Source organism: Somniosus microcephalus, chromosome 10, assembly GCF_052327205.1.
Source record: "Somniosus microcephalus isolate GS21.2 chromosome 10, FLI_Smic_1.0, whole genome shotgun sequence".
Taxonomy (NCBI): Eukaryota; Metazoa; Chordata; class Chondrichthyes; order Squaliformes; family Somniosidae; genus Somniosus; species Somniosus microcephalus.
The window spans coordinates 4,539,145-4,555,347 of record NC_140996.1 but is presented as its reverse complement, the minus strand read 5'-3'; the positions used below and the strand labels follow the sequence as shown (position 1 = coordinate 4,555,347).

General features: G+C 48.3%; 1 protein-coding gene across 6 annotated transcripts in view; it reads right to left on the bottom strand.

Moving 5' to 3' along the window:
* cars2 (cysteinyl-tRNA synthetase 2, mitochondrial) overlaps positions 1–16,203 on the bottom strand; it is an 80,489-nt gene that overhangs the window by 11,563 nt on the left and 52,723 nt on the right. For 5 of the 6 annotated variants that reach the window (XR_015079678.1, XM_085998351.1, XM_085998350.1 and 2 more), the window contains 2 exons: positions 12,521–12,644; positions 9,591–9,689 (listed from right to left, as the gene is read on the bottom strand). Coding sequence is in view for 5 of the 6 variants with exons in the window: in XM_085998351.1 (XP_085854477.1) it covers positions 9,591–9,689; positions 12,521–12,644 (223 nt within the window). In the remaining variant the exon portion in view is untranslated. Of the gene's footprint in view, positions 1–5,781; positions 6,027–9,590; positions 9,690–12,520; positions 12,645–16,203 lie in introns of those variants that run through there. The other variant, XM_085998352.1, reaches the window with a different exon arrangement.

The window sequence follows — 16,203 nt, the reverse complement described above, 5'->3', positions numbered from 1 at the left end:
ATCTGTATCTCAACTCCAGCTACCCGCCTTTGTTCCGTAACCCTTACCCAACAAAAAGATACCAATTAACATCCAATCAAATTGCTCCCTTTTATCAAAGCCCGAATGCCGCAGGGACCAGAACGGAACACGGTGTTCGCGACATGCTCTGAACAAAACACTGCACCGTTTGTCACCATCCGCAGGCGACTGGTTTGATTATGTACATAAAGCGTACAAGTGGAAATAACAGAAGCACAGAAACAATGAAAGGCAGACATACAGGAAGAAAAATGCAGCAAGACAGATAGAAAGTGGAGGATAGCCTTACAGAGGGAGCAGGAAACAAAGAAAGGCGAGAGAGACCTGCAGAAAAGGGCGAGTGTGAGAGAGTCTGAAATATACTCCCAGATAAGAGACAGATGTGAGAGAGAGAAAAAGAAAAAGAAAATATGACTGAAAGAAGCACAGATATATCCGAGGGCGGACGAGTCGAGTGTATTAAAGGAACAGAGGGTTTTCCCTATTTATTGACCTGCTGCAGGAGAGTAAATACACAAAATATCCATTCATTAGAAACGGTATTTCAGTCTGCGTTCTCCTCACATTCTAATGACACACAATCCTGGTGTCTCACTATAGTGCACACAATCCTGGTGTCACTCTGTATTGCACACAATCCTGGTGTCACTCTGTATTGCACACAATCCTGGTGTCACTCTGTATTGCACACAATCCTGGTGTCACTCTGTATTGCACACAATCCTGGTGTCACTCTGTATTGCACGCAATCCTGGTGTCACTCTGTATTGCGCACAATCCTGGTGTCACTCTGTATTGCGCACAATCCTGGTGTCACTCTGTATTGCACACAATCCTGGTGTCACTCTGTATTGCACACAATCCTGGTGTCACTCTGTATTGCACACAATCCTGGTGTCACTCTGTATTGCACACAATCCTGGTGTCACTCTGTATTGCACACAATCCTGGTGTCACTCTGTATTGCACACAATCCTGGTGTCACTCTGTATTGCACACAATCCTGGTGTCACTCTGTATTGCACACAATCCTGGTGTCACTCTGTATTGCACACAATCCTGGTGTCACTCTGTATTGCACACAATCCTGGTGTCACTCTGTATTGCGCACAATCCTGGTGTCACTCTGTATTGCACACAATCCTGGTGTCACTCTGTATTGCGCACAATCCTGGTGTCACACTATATTGCACACAATCCTGGTGTCACTGTATTGCGCACAATCCTGGTGTCACTCTATATTGCACACAATCCTGGTGTCACACTATATTGCACACAATCCTGGTGTCACTCTATATTGCACACAATCCTGGTGTCACACTTTATTCCACACAATCCTGATGTCACACTATATTGCACACAATCCTGGTGTCACACTATATTGCACACAATCCTGGTGTCACACTATATTGCACACAATCCTGGTGTCACACTATATTGCACACAATCCTGGTGTCACTCTGTATTGCACACAATCCTGGTGTCACTCTATATTGCACACAATCCTGGTGTCACTCTATATTGCACACAATCCTGGTGTCACTCTGTATTGCACACAATCCTGGTGTCACTCTGTATTGCACACAATCCTGGTGTCACACTATATTGCACACAATCCTGGTGTCACTCTGTATTGCACACAATCCTGGTGTCACTCTGTATTGCGCACAATCCTGGTGTCACTCTGTATTGCACACAATCCTGGTGTCACTCTGTATTGCACACAATCCTGGTGTCACTCTGTATTGCACACAATCCTGGTGTCACTCTGTATTGCACACAATCCTGGTGTCACTCTGTATTGCACACAATCCTGGTGTCACTCTGTATTGCACACAATCCTGGTGTCACTCTGTATTGCACACAATCCTGGTGTCACTCTGTATTGCACACAATCCTGGTGTCACTCTGTATTGCACACAATCCTGGTGTCACTCTGTATTGCACACAATCCTGGTGTCACTCTGTATTGCACACAATCCTGGTGTCACTCTGTATTGCACACAATCCTGGTGTCACTCTGTATTGCACACAATCCTGGTGTCACTCTGTATTGCACACAATCCTGGTGTCACTCTGTATTGCGCACAATCCTGGTGTCACACTATATTGCACACAATCCTGGTGTCACACTATATTGCACACAATCCTGGTGTCACTCTATATTGCACACAATCCTGGTGTCACACTTTATTCCACACAATCCTGGTGTCACACTATATTGCACACAATCCTGGTGTCACACTATATTGCACACAATCCTGGTGTCACACTATATTGCACACAATCCTGGTGTCACACTATATTGCACACAATCCTGGTGTCACACTATATTCCACACAATCCTGGTGTCACTCTGTATTGCACACAATCCTGGTGTCACACTATATTGCACACAATCCTGGTGTCACACTATATTGCACACAATCCTGGTGTCACTCTGTATTGCACACAATCCTGGTGTGTCACTATATTGCACACAATCCTGGTGTCACACTATATTGCACACAATCCTGGTGTCACTCTGTATTGCACACAATCCTGGTGTCACACTATATTCCACACAATCCTGGTGTCACTCTGTATTGCACACAATCCTGGTGTCACACTATATTCCACACAATCCTGGTGTCACTCTGTATTGCACACAATCCTGGTGTAACTGCTGGATTAAACACTCTATAATAAATTGGAACTCTAACTATGAGAAGTAATGAAGATTTATCCCAAAACAGAAAAGTTCCTCAAAACTTTTTCTTTTGTAAAACCTTTCTTCAACCTTCTCAATCGCACAAACCCAAATATCCCGGGCTCAAAGGAGGATTTCTAACATACTATGAGAGATTAAAAATTCACAATAACAAGAATAAATATCTAGAAGATCTTCCTTTCTGTGAATACCTGCTTCACTAACCAGTCTGAAGCTGGGAGAAGGCCAGCATGCATCGATGGGATTCGCCCAGTTCAGTACCTGTCTTTCCTCAGGCTACAACAGTTTCACACTTTCGTTTCAAATAACTTAAAAACAAACGACCATAAATTTCAGAACCTTTTCATAGGGAAACTATTTTGCGAATTTTTTTTTAAAGAAAAAACTCAACATGAGAATTAGAGCACACACGCTTTACTTTGCTTACTGAATTCAAAAACAATCCTTGTTTAAAATTTATTGATTCTTAGTATCATCCCTTGAGCGACAATAGTATTAAAGAGTTTGTATTTCCAAATTTCTGAAAACAAGCTGGAGGATATGCTTCAAAAACTGAGTTAAAACTTATTTTTCACGAATGTGTGCTGCCGGCAGCCGGAGCGACAGCGCTGCCGGCGCAGAGGGAGACGGCGTTGCTGGCAGTGTGTGTCAGGCCAACAACCAGAGACCAAGGGTGTGATTCCAGCACTTTGTTTACAGAAAGATTTATTTTTGCTAAATATTTCTTTTTCCAATGGCAGTGGATAAAGGACACTCTAGTTACTTTTCCTCGAGCTAATCAAAAACCCAGTTGCAATGCTATCTCTGGACAGAACTTATTTGCAAATTCTGTCACGGGACATATGCCCCTCTGCCATCCTGCCACATTCTAACACCCCTACACCGCCCCCCCCAACTATTTCCCCACAATAGCATAGCCTCCGACTCACCACGACCCACTCCGCAGGAGACCCACTGACAGTACACATTAAAACAGGACCAGCAGGTAGACATCACATTCGAATGTGTTAAAACGCACAAACGAGAGAGAAAGAAAGGCAACCGCCACACCTTCGAACCTGGAAAAAAGGCGCATCATCTCTTCAAAGACCTGCATCCAGCATATGTTTATCTACAGACTGTGGCTTTAAAAGGAACAGGTCAGCGTAAACAAAGCTCCCTCTTAGCAACACAATAATACATGGCGCTCCTCTCCTAAAGCAGCATGCACCCCAATTTAAAATTTCACATTTCTAAAACAATATCTCTGCACTTATGGTTCAAAAGCACAGAAAGTTTAGAAAAACGCCACTGAGGGGGAGGCTGGGCGAAGACAATGAATAAAGTCGCAGTTCGCAACTAAAGAGAAAGCGAACCAATCAAATGCCGCCACACAACGCAACATAAAACGTGCAGAAACTAATATTTTGATAAAATATATTTCAGCTGTGCCTGCTCCTTGTGATTCTGTCAGACAGATTTGCCAAATCAGGAGCTCCAGGAGCCAGCCTATCCAGCCAGCAAGGCCTGTAGCAATGGAGCAGCAAACCGCGCAGCTGGTCTGATGGTATTTCTGGCCTCAACAAGCCTCGGACTTCACTCACTGAAGGAGCTCGGGCTCCTCGAGACACAGGAAATATCAGAAACTCACCAGTCCATCCTACTGCAGCGGGACAGCTTCGGGCTTCACTGCATCTCAACTGGCCTCCTTGTGAGAGCAGGAGACCAAACGCAAGGAGCTGCCTTAGAATTCGAGCAACCACTTTCAAAATGACGGCAAAAGAGAAATAATAAAATGTGAATGCTGGAAATGTGAAGCAGAAACTGCTGGAAGTACACAGCTGGAAGGAGGACGACAGGTCCACAGGGAGGGAGGGAGGGGCCTTCCATGAGAACGGGAGGCAGTGAACTGATCCTGCTGCATATTTCTGACCCATTCTGTTTTTACTACAGTTCAAGCCAAAGGAGATATTGGCCCGCAATTTGCAGTCGGGATGAGGGCAAACTGGCAGCATTTGCCATCATTCTGCCTTTGAAACTGACCGCAACTTTGGGATTTGGCGCATGCGGAATTCCCAGAGTTGTGGTTTGTCACTGACCGCTCTGAAACAGGCTGCATTGTGGCCCCCCCCCCACCCCCAACCCCACCCCACAGAGCCAGCAATCTGTGTAATCAGCCAAATCACTGAAACGGACAAAAGCTTTGGCTCTTCTGCAGTGCGTACGCTGTTAGGTGTCAGCTGTGGCTCAGGCAGTGGGCAGCACTCTCATCTCCGAGTCAGAAGGTTGTGGGTTCAAGTCCCACTCCAGGGACTTCAGCACAAAAATCTAGGCTGACGCTCCAATGCAGTACTGAGGGAGCGCCACACTGTTGGAGGTGCCGTCTTTTGGATGAGGCGTTAAACTGAGGCCCCGTCTGCTCTCTCAAGCGGACGCAGATGATCCCATGGCACTACTTCGAAGAGGAGCAGGGGAGTTCTCCCCGGTGTCCCGGGGCCAATATTTATCCCTCAAACAACATCACAAAAACAGATTATCTGGTCATTTATCACATTGCTGTTTGTGGGAGCTTGCTGTGCACAAATTGTCTGCCGTGTTTCCTACATTACAACAGTGACTACACTTCAAAAAGTACTTCATTGGCTGTAAAGCGCTTTGGGACGTTCGGTGGTCGTGAAAGGCGCTTTTTTTATGAATGCAAGTCTCTCTCTCTCTTAAATTCCCCACAAAGTTAGGCCCAAAGGGATTCGGTGTAACTGGGGTTTGGAGAGTGGTATTACTGCTAAACAAATGTTAAGGGCCTGGAAAACTAATTTTAACTTTCTGTAGTGTGAAATTTGTCCATTTTAATTAAAATTAAGAAACTTTTCAAAAACAATTGTTTTAATTTTTTTTTTTTTTAAGTTTGTCCATCTTTATTTCAGGTTTGCCTTTTCCCCATGAAAGCCCCAATCTTTGTTTTGTTCTCTCTAACTATTTAAAAGTTAGAATTTTAAGAGCTTACTCACTTCCTTGTTCGCTGTCTGAGAATTCTGCCTTTTGATTGGCTGTTTAGACATTAACATCCGTTGATCTGAATTGAAGGTCGGAAAACCCGAAGTTCCCAACACAGGGATCACGAGATCCTTATACGGAGCATACTTCGGGGCCGCTGACCGCAAATCCCAGGCCATTAACACTTTGCTTCATTTGCATTACACCTTGTGTTCTCCACCTGAGGCATTGGTCTCAACAGTAGATCCATTCTTATTCGGGATCTGGTGGAGAGGGGGCAGTCTGGAGGTTGGACACCCATCCTGTGCTGTCCAGAACCTGACTGATTTTATGGCAGAGGATGAAAAAGAAACAGAAATCGGCTTTTAGCACCAGAGTGGGACGGTTTACCCAGCATAAAAACATAAAATAATAGGAATCTGCCCACATGTTCTGAGTTTAACAAGTCTCCTTGTAAACACAAGGCCAAGATATATTTCTAGAGCCGTCTTTTGTCTCTTTACTAGTCCTATCACCATCTCGTCTGGTTTTGAATAACTCTTAATGTCTCTTCACTTCTCTTTTGTTCTCTCACCCCCATTTCCCAGCCCCCAAACTGGCCTTTAATCTGTTTCATTTCCTGTGTTTTCTCAGTCCTGACGAAGGGTTTCGACCTGAAACGTTGACTCTATTTCTCTCTCCACGGATGTTGCCTGGCCTGCTGAGTTTTTCCAGCATTTTCTGTTGTCATTATCAAGATATATTTAGCTTGTTCTCAGTTCAACTAGTCGAGAAAATTGATGGAACTACAGACCAGAATCCCCGCATACAACACGGCAAGCAATGAAAGACGTGGACTACAATTTCTATACTCCGCAAACTAAACAATTTTGAAATGTTTGTACTATAGTCTATTTAACCATTCACAAACAGTTCAAAACCAAACAAGAAATACACTGCGATCACTGAAGAAAGTTTAAAGCTTCTGCTGGAGGTAGAGTTAGATTGCCGGCACGGTGTATGATCTTAGTCCAGCTTCCCCATACAAAATCAATAGGACCGCCGTCCAAACTAGGAAGAAACGCTGGATCATTAAGAGCTTGTGGCCAGGTCACTCTTGCTCATTCTGAAAGCAGAAGGTAGTCCCTCTGCTAGCTAAACTGAGGCAAGGAAATTAAAAACCACGACAGAGGACTGGAGAGAGGGAGAGGAAGAGGGAGAAAAAAGAAAACTGAGGAGCAGGCAGGTGAGGGTCTTTCTATAGAATCAGAGAATGATACAGCACAGGAGGAGGCCATTCGGCCCATCGTGCCTGTGCCGGCTCTTTGAACAAGCTCTCCAATTAGTCCCACTCCCCCTGCTCTTTCCCCACAGCCCTGCAAATTTTCTCCTTCAAGTATTTATCCAATTCCCTTTTGAAAGTTACTATTGAATCTGCTTCCACCGCCCTTTCAGGCAGCGTGTTCCAGATCACAACAACTCGCTGCATAAAATTATGTTTTCTCATCTTCCCCTCTGGTTCTTTTGCCAATCACCTTAAATCTTGGTCCTCTCGTTACCGACCCTCCTGCCACTGGAAAGAGTTTCACCTTATGGAGGCCATTCAAAGAATGAAGACGACAACATGTACAGTAGGGAATCAAATCTTCCTCCTTATTCATTCAACTTCCACTACAAACGACTTGTTGCCAAAGTAGAAACAGGAAACAATGCCTTCAGATGTTAAACGGAGGCCCCATCTGCCCTCTCAGGTGGACGTAAAATATCCCACAGCAGTATTTTGAAGAAGTGCAGAGGAGTTCTCCCCGGTGACCTGGGCCAGTATTTATCCCTCAAACATCACTAAAACAGGTTATCTGGTCATTATCACATGGCTGTTTGTGGGAGCTTGCTGTGCGTACATTGACTGCTACATGACAACAGTGACTACACTTCAAAAAGTACTTCATTGGCAGTAAAACGCTTTGGGACATCCTGAGGTCTTCAAAGGCGCTATAGAAATGCAAGTCTTCCTTTTTGAGGCCACCTTGCAGCATAGCACGTGTATCTTCAGTTGTTAAATGAAGACAATGCTGCTTCGAAAAAGGGTGTCAATTACACCGTTGCAAATTATGCCAAAATTCTGTGGCTGAGAAAGCACTGTAGCACAGGTAGAGTAACCTTGGAGCAACCATCAGTTAAATCCTGTTCCAGAATGCGTCTAGCTAAAGCTTTGTTACCAAACAAAATAAATAACTGCCTCGATTGCGGGTTGCAGCCTTGCTCCGGGAATTGAGCCCATCGTTGAGGCTGACACTCCCAGTGCAGTACTGAGGGAGCGCCGCACTGTTGGAGGGGCAGTACTGAGGGAGCGCCGCACTATCGGAGGGACAGTACTGAGGGAGCGCCACACTATCGGAGGGACAGTACTGAGGGAGCGCCGCACTGTCGGAGGGGCAGTACTGAGGGAGTGCCGCACTGTCGGAGGGGCAGTGCTGAGGGAGCGCCGCACTGTCGGAGGGGCAGTACTGAGGGAGTGCTGCACTGTCGGAGGGGCAGTGCTGAGGGAGTGCTGCACTGTCGGAGGGGCAGTACTGAGGGAGTGCTGCACTGTCGGAGGGGCAGTACTGAGGGAGTGCCGCACTATCGGAGGGACAGTACTGAGGGAGCGCCGCACTGTCGGAGGGGCAGTACTGAGGGAGCGCCGCACTGTCGGAGGGGCAGTACTGAGGGAGTGCTGCACTGTCGGAGGGGCAGTGCTGAGGGAGTGCTGCACTGTCGGAGGGGCAGTACTGAGGGAGTGCTGCACTGTCGGAGGAGCAGTACTGAGGGAGTGCTGCACTGTCGGAGGAGCAGTACTGAGGGAGTGCTGCATTATCAAAGGTTACAGAGGTGGATGAAAAAAATTCCATAAATTTTCACTGGCTTCAATAATTTCAGATGTCCTCTGTGATCAAAAAGAAAATTTTACATTTCTATAGCGCCTTTCATGACCTCAGGAAGTCCCAAAGCACTTTACAGCCAATGAAATCTTTTTGAAGTGTAGTCACTGTTGTTATGTTAGGAAACTGTTCACGGCATCGCTTGCTCCAACAGCCCATCATTGAGTGCCACTAATTCCTCAATCACTCTCCTCCTGTAGGTCAAGTCAAACAAACCACCTTATACACAAAACCTACAACATGGAAACACGCCACTCGGCCCATCTAGTCAGTGCCAGCATTTACCCTCCACACGAGCAAATGGTAAGTAATGAGAGTGGAGCACACTGACATCAAGATTAAGAAGTGGACTTGCAGTAAGGGTATCCATCACCCCACTGGGTTCACTCCACTAATAGGCAGAATACACGGCACTGAAGATCGCCAGTGAATGACATTTAGAAACCTAATTAGCTCAAAAAGAAATGAAAATGGAGGCTCCCCAGGGTATACCTTGGAGCAGCTACTGCTGGAGTGTCATTCTCCTGTGAACCAACACACGGAGCTTCCCGGGTACACCTTGGAGCAGCTACTGCTGGAGTGTCATTCTCCTGTGAACCAACACACGGAGCTTCCCGGGTATACCTTGGAGCAGTTACTGCTGGAGTGTCATTCTCCTGTGAACCAACACACAGAGCTTCCCGGGTATACCTTGGAGCAGTTACTGCTGGAGTGTCATTCTCCTGTGAACCAACACACGGAGCTTCCCGGGTATACCTTGGAGCAGCTATTGCTAGTGTCATTCTCCTGTGAACCAACACACGGAGCTTCCCGGGTATACCTTGGAGCAGTTATTGCTGGAGTGTCATTCTCCTGTGAACCAACACACAGAGCTGGAGAAGTGAATGCCTTGGTTGACTTTTACTATGACTGATATTGTGCAAAGACTAAATTAAATCTGCAACACGCGGGAACCGTGTAAGGGTTTCTCCAAAGCAGTTACTCACCTGACTTTCCCCAAGAGAAATACCAACAACTTCCAGGAATCGCTCTATGTAAGAGATTATCGCTCCAAACACAGCAGGGCTCCTGGGGTAGTCGACCTCCTGCCATAAATATAAAAAGCTGACCATTAGGTATACCGGATTCCTGAAACTTCAGCCACAGAACATGCATTGTCAGTGCTCACTGATCCCAGAACTATCCCAATTCTCTCAGACCCTGAAATCACCCTACTTGGATTGTGTAATAGGATCTTTTACATCCACCTGAGAACGCAGACGGGGCCTCAGTTTAAAGGCTTATCTGAAAGACAGCATCTCTGACAGTTCAGCGCTCCCGCAGTACTTCCCCTCCGACAGTGCGGCGCTCCCGCAGTACTGCCCCTCCGACAGTGCGGCGCTCCCTCAGTACTGCCCCTCCGACAGTGCAGCACTCCCTCAAGCACTGCCCCTCCGACAGTGCAGCACTCCCTCAGTACTGCCTCTCCGACAGTGCAGCGCTCCCTCAGTACTGCTCCTCCGACAGTGTAGCACTCCGTCAGTACTGCCCCTCCGACAGTGCAGCTCTCGCTCAGCACTGCCCCTCCGACAGTGCAGCACTCCCTCAAGCACTGCCCCTCCGACAGTGTAGCGCTCCCTCAGTACTGCCTCTCCGACAGTGCAGCGCTCCCTCAGTACTGCCCCTCCGACCGTGCAGCACTCCCTCAGTACTGCCCCTCCGACAGTGCGGCGCTCCCTCAGTACTGCCCCTCCGACAGTGTAGTACTCCCTCAGTACTGCCTCTCCGACAGTGCAGCGCTCCCTCAGTACTGCCCCTCCGACAGTGCAGCGCTCCCTCAGTACTGCCCCTCCGACAGTGCGGCGCTCCCTCAGTACTGCCCCTCCGACAGTGTAGTACTCCCTCAGTACTGCCTCTCCGACAGTGCAGCGCTCCCTCAGTACTGCCCCTCCGACAGTGCAGCGCTCCCTCAGTACTGCCCCTCCGACAGTGTAGCGCTCCCTCAGTACTGCCCCTCCGACAGTGTAGCGCTCCCTCAGTACTGCCCCTCCGACAGTGCAGCACTCCCTCAGTACTGCCCCTCCGACCGTGCAGCACTCCCTCAGTACTGCCCCTCCGACCGTGCAGCACTCCCTCAGTACTGCCCCTCCGACAGTGCCGCACTCCCTCAGTACTGCCCCTCCGACAGTGCCGCACTCCCTCAGTACTGCCCCTCCGACAGTGCCGCACTCCCTCAGTACTGCCCCTCCGACCGTGCAGCACTCCCTCAGTACTGCCCCTCCGACTGTGCAGCAGTCCCTCAGTACTGCCCCTCCGACGGTGCAGCACTCGCTCAAAAATGCTATTGGGAGCCTATATTTTAATGGGGGGTAGAGCATAAAGCTGGGGTAATGGTAATCCTACACAAATGATTGATTAAAACATAGCTAGAATACGGTGCCCAGTTTTGGCTGCTCTGCTGTCGGAACATCTTGGGGAGTCCACAAAAGAGATCAGGATAATAGCAGGTGGGAAGCCTGAGTTGTGAGGGGAGGTTAGAGAAACTGAGGACCTTTTCACTTAGAAATAGAAGGTTAAAAGGAGATCTGATAGTGCGGTACAAATGATGAAAGGTTTTGATAAGGTACATGGGGAAAACCCTATTTCCACCGGTCACTGAGTCGGTTACTAGGTTATCAACAAAAGAACGGACGAGGCAGGAGAATGTGCTTTTTTTAAATGCAGTGGGTTATTAGGACGTGAACGCCTTGCCAGAAACAGTGGTAAATAGCTTCAAAAAGGAAAGTGGATAAATATTTGAAAATGAAAAGTTTAAAAAATGTTGGATGGGAAAAAAAGGCTGGGGAATGGGGACCAATCGGAGAGCTCTTTCAGAGAGCTGGCACTGACACGATGGGCCGAATGGCCTCCTTCCATAATTCAATCAACTGATGTTCACCTTGAATTTTATACACCGTTTGAACAAACTTGTTCAAGCGTTAGTGGAAGATTCCTTGCTGCCCATTTTGAATCCAGTGAACGTGCAGCCACCCGCATCACTAAACAGTGGCTTATGGAGAAATTAAATCTGTCGCCACTTACAGTACACTGCCACCCAGCTCCTGTCCACCCAGGTTAACAGATATGCCACGGGTTTCCTGGGAAACAGGCAGATTCACTTCCTCCAAGGTTTGCTGCTAACTTTATATCTAATCTAGTACAACGTGATTGAGTAGTTTGGCGCGTATATCTCCACAATCTTCCCTCCCTCCACTTGCTTTATCCGTCTCCCCCCTCTCTATAGCCTCCTTCCCCAGTACCACTCAGCACTGACCAACCTTCGGGACTCTGCGATCAGTGGCCCAGGTTATGCCGAGTAGTACCTCAGATGTAAATATAAGCCATACTGGATTACACAGCTTCAAAATAGAATTACATGCACAGAAACAGGCCATTCGGCCCAACTGCCGGTGTTTACGTTCCACACGAGCCGCCTCCCACTCCTCTCCATCTCACCCTATCACCATATCCTTCTATTCCTTTCTCTCTCGTGTGTTTATCCAGCTTCCCCTTAAATGCATCGATGCTATTCTCCTCAACCACTCCCTGTTGTAGCTTCAAAAAAAGTTCTTGGAAGACCAGTGCTGCAACTTGCAATCCCTCCCAGCAGCTTAGCAAAGTCACGGTTTGCACTGAATGAGTTCCATGCTGAAAAACAACTGCTAGTTTCTGGTTGGGGCACATAACGAGACTTAACGTTTGTGAGTCTCTCATCTTTCCCGGCTCTTCCCAGGGGAGTGGTGACACTAACTATCAAAGCACAGTACAAGCCCCTGCCACACCTCAACAAACCTAATGATGGTTTCGAAAAATGTAATCCACTCATCATGGCGTTACTCTGAATAATGCGCTACCAATGTACAACCTTCATGGGGATTGCAAAATCCTAATGGGTTACCTTGGTAACTGCTTGAAGCTGTCTGTTGCCATGGTGAATGAGGTGCATAATTGAATCAGTAGCCCCTGGCGTGTCAAAATCATCAGCAAAGGCAGCCTGCACGTTGACTTTAGTTGCATTTAACCTGAATACAAAACAGAACATGCAATTTAAAGTTTCAAAATAGAGAGAGAAAAATCTATATTTCTTTTTGCATCACGACAATAAATGCACCATAAAAAAAATGAAAAGGTTGTTAATGAAAGCACCTGATGCGACTGTGGCTCAAAGAATGAAACCACTAGGATAATTGAGAGATCCGGCACTCCCAGCAGGGATCAACACTCTGGGGAAAGCCTGGGACTGCAGCCAGGGGTTTTGTGTCGATTTAAATGGAAAATCGCAGGCGCTCCAGAGAACATGCTCCCCACTGGGAGCACTGGATCACGCAATCAACTCCCTCACCACCGCTAGTTATTGATTCAGATGCCAGCCAATCTTATCCTGGCCGGCCATTACGGAATAAGGCATCAGGACATCGCAGAAAGATGATTATTTTTAGGACATTTTTCTACCTGCTGCATTATCTCTGCTTTGTGAGACAAGGTACAACATATAGTAACATAGTGGAACGGTGACGTGCCAGCCATTTAATGAGCCTATATCCTAAAACAACACCATAGAACAGTCTACGGGGTCACACTGAGAGAGCAGCAAACAGCAATTGCAGGTCACACATATGTCAGCCTTGGCTCAGTGGGCAGCACTCTTGCCGCCCAGTCAGAAAGTTGTGGGTTCAAGTCCCACTCCAGAGACTTGAGCACAAAAATCTCGACACTCCAATGCAATACTGAGGGAGCGCCGCACTGTCGGAGGGGCAGTGCTGATGGAGCGCCGCACTGTCGGAGGGGCAGTGCTGAGGGAGCGCCGCACTGTCGGAGGGGCAGTACTGAGGGAGCGCCGCACTGTCGGAGGGGCAGTACTGAGGGAGCGCCGCACTGTCGGAGGGGCAGTACTGAGGGAGTGCCGCACTGTCGGAGGGGCAGTACTGAGGGAGCGCCGTACTGTCGGAGGGGCAGTACTGAGGGAGCGCCGCACTGTCGGAGGGGCAGTACTGAGGGAGCGCCGCACTGTCGGAGGGGCAGTGCTGAGGGAGCGCCGCACTGTCGGAGGGGCAGTGCTGATGGAGCGCCGCACTGTCGGAGGGGCAGTGCTGAGGGAGTGCCGCACTGTCGGAGGGGCAGTACTGAGGGAGCGCCGCACTGTCGGAGGGGCAGTACTGAGGGAGTGCAGCACTGTCGGAGGGGCAGTACTGAGGGAGCGCCGTACTGTCGGAGGGGCAGTACTGAGGGAGCGCCGCACTGTCGGAGGGGCAGTACTGAGGGAGCGCCGCACTGTCGGAGGGGCAGTACTGAGGGAGCGCTGCACTGTCGGAGGTGCCGTCTTTCGGATGAGACATTAAACCAAGGCCCTGTCTGCCCTCTCAGGTGGGCATAAAAGATCCCATGGCACTATTCGAAGAAGAGAAGGTGTCCTGGCTATTTTAATACCTCAACCAATATCACTAAAACAGATTATCTGGTCATTATCACAATGCTGTTTGTGGAATCGTGGGGGAAGTTGGCTTCTGTGCTTCCTAAATTACAACACTTGGAAAAAGCTCCATTGGCTGTAAAGTGCTTTGGAACATCCTGAAGTCATGAAAGGAGCAAGACATTTTTTTCTTTTTTGAGTACAGAGGCATATCCCGATGACCAGAGAGCATGTGGACCACGCTTCCCCTTCCACTAGCAAGGCCAAACCGAGGCTTATTCTATGGCTCTGTCCCTTTGACACAGAAGGGTTGTTGGCACGATCAATACATGTCTCAGGAGAGGCAAATACCAACCAGAGCCCTTGGCAAGTGCATCACCTTAACCCAAAAGGTTGACATACAAACATGTTCCCGTAATGCATGGACCCGTGTGCCCCTCACTGTGATGGCACCAACACTGCCCCTCACCTGCATGACCCACTTTAAGGTGCCATTACAGGAGGCGAGATAAGCCCTAATCAGGATTCTGAACTCAATAATTAAACATTTTTTTAAAATCTAAACTCGCGATATGCCGTGTAACAGGCACCAAGACCCAAACTCCAATGTTTGTTTGGTCAGTAGAATGCTGTCAGCGGGAGAACACGACAGAGACGCTCAGGGAATCCTGATCACATAGACGCTAATGGTTCGGCGAAAGGGGTGGGGAATGCACAAGAGGCAGGAGATAAAAGAACAGAGAGTTCGGGGGGACAGGGTGGGGAAGAGGGGAGACGGAGGGAATGCAGGGCTGGAGGACGAGAGAGATAGGGAAGAGGAGGCGATCAAGGGTACGAAATCAAAAGGATGAGAATTTTATATTTGAGGCAATTGGGGATCAGGAGTAAATGTAGGTCAGCGAGCACAGGGTTGATGGGCGAACGGGACTTGGTGCGGCATAAGATACGGGCAGCCGAGTTTTGGATGAGGTGAAGTTTATGGAGTAAGAACAGAAAATGCTGGAAATACTCAGCAGGTCAGGAAGCATCTGCAGAGAGAGAGAAACAGAGTTAACGTTTCAGGTCGATGACCCTTCGTCAGAACTGGAAAAAGTTAGAGATGTAACAGATTTTTAAGTAAGTGCAGAGGCAGGGAAAGTGGGGAGGGGAGGAAAGAACAAAAGGGAAGGTCTGTGATAGGGTGGAAGGCAGGAGAGATTAAAAGACAAAAGGGATGATGGTGCAAGGCAAAAGGAGATGGTGATGGGACAAGTTAAGATTGGCCATGATCACACTGAATGGCGGAGCAGGCTCGAAGGGCCGACTCCTGCTCCTATTGTTCTATGTTTCTAAACAAAAGATGACTCCAGATGAGGTGTAAATGGCAATGGCAAAATCATCAACTGCTGCCATGTGGGAGAAAAAAAAAGAAAAAATAATAAAAGAAAAATAGGGGCCGAGGTTATGATCTGAAATTGTTGAACTCGATATTGAGTCCAGAGGGCTGTAAAGTGCCTAATCGAAAGATGAGGTGCTGTTCCTCGAGCTTACGCTGAGCTTCACTGGAACAATGCAAGAGGCCGAGGACGGTGAGGTCCGAGTGGGAATGGAGCGGTGAATTAAAGTGACAGGCGACCGGAAGCTCGGGGTCCCCCTTACGGACTGAACGGAGGTGTTCCGCAAAGCGGTCACCCAATCTGCGTTTGGTCTCCCCAATGTAGAGGAGACCGCATCGTGAGCAGCGAATACAGTATACTAGATTGCGAGAAGTACAAGTAAATCGCTGTTTCACCTGGAAGGGGTGTTTGGGGCCCTGGACAGTGGGAAGAGGGGAGGTAAAAGGGCAGGTGTTACATCTTCTGCATTTGCACGGGCAGGTGCTGGGCGAAGGTGAAGGGGTGTTGGGGGTGATTGAGGAGTGGACCAGGGTGTCGCGGAGGGAGTGGTCCCTTCAGAATGCTGAAAGGGGAGGAGGGGAAGGTGTCTTTGGTGGTGGGATCACGTTGGAGGTGGTGGAAAATGATCCGTTGAATGTGGAGGCTGGTGGGGTGAAAGGTGAGGACAAGGGGAACCTATCGTGGTTCCAGGAGGGAGGGGAAGGGGTGAGAGCAGAAGTGCGGGAAATAGAACGGACACGGTTGAGGGCCGTGTCAACCACGGTGGAGTGGAATCCTCGGTTGAAAAAAAGGAAG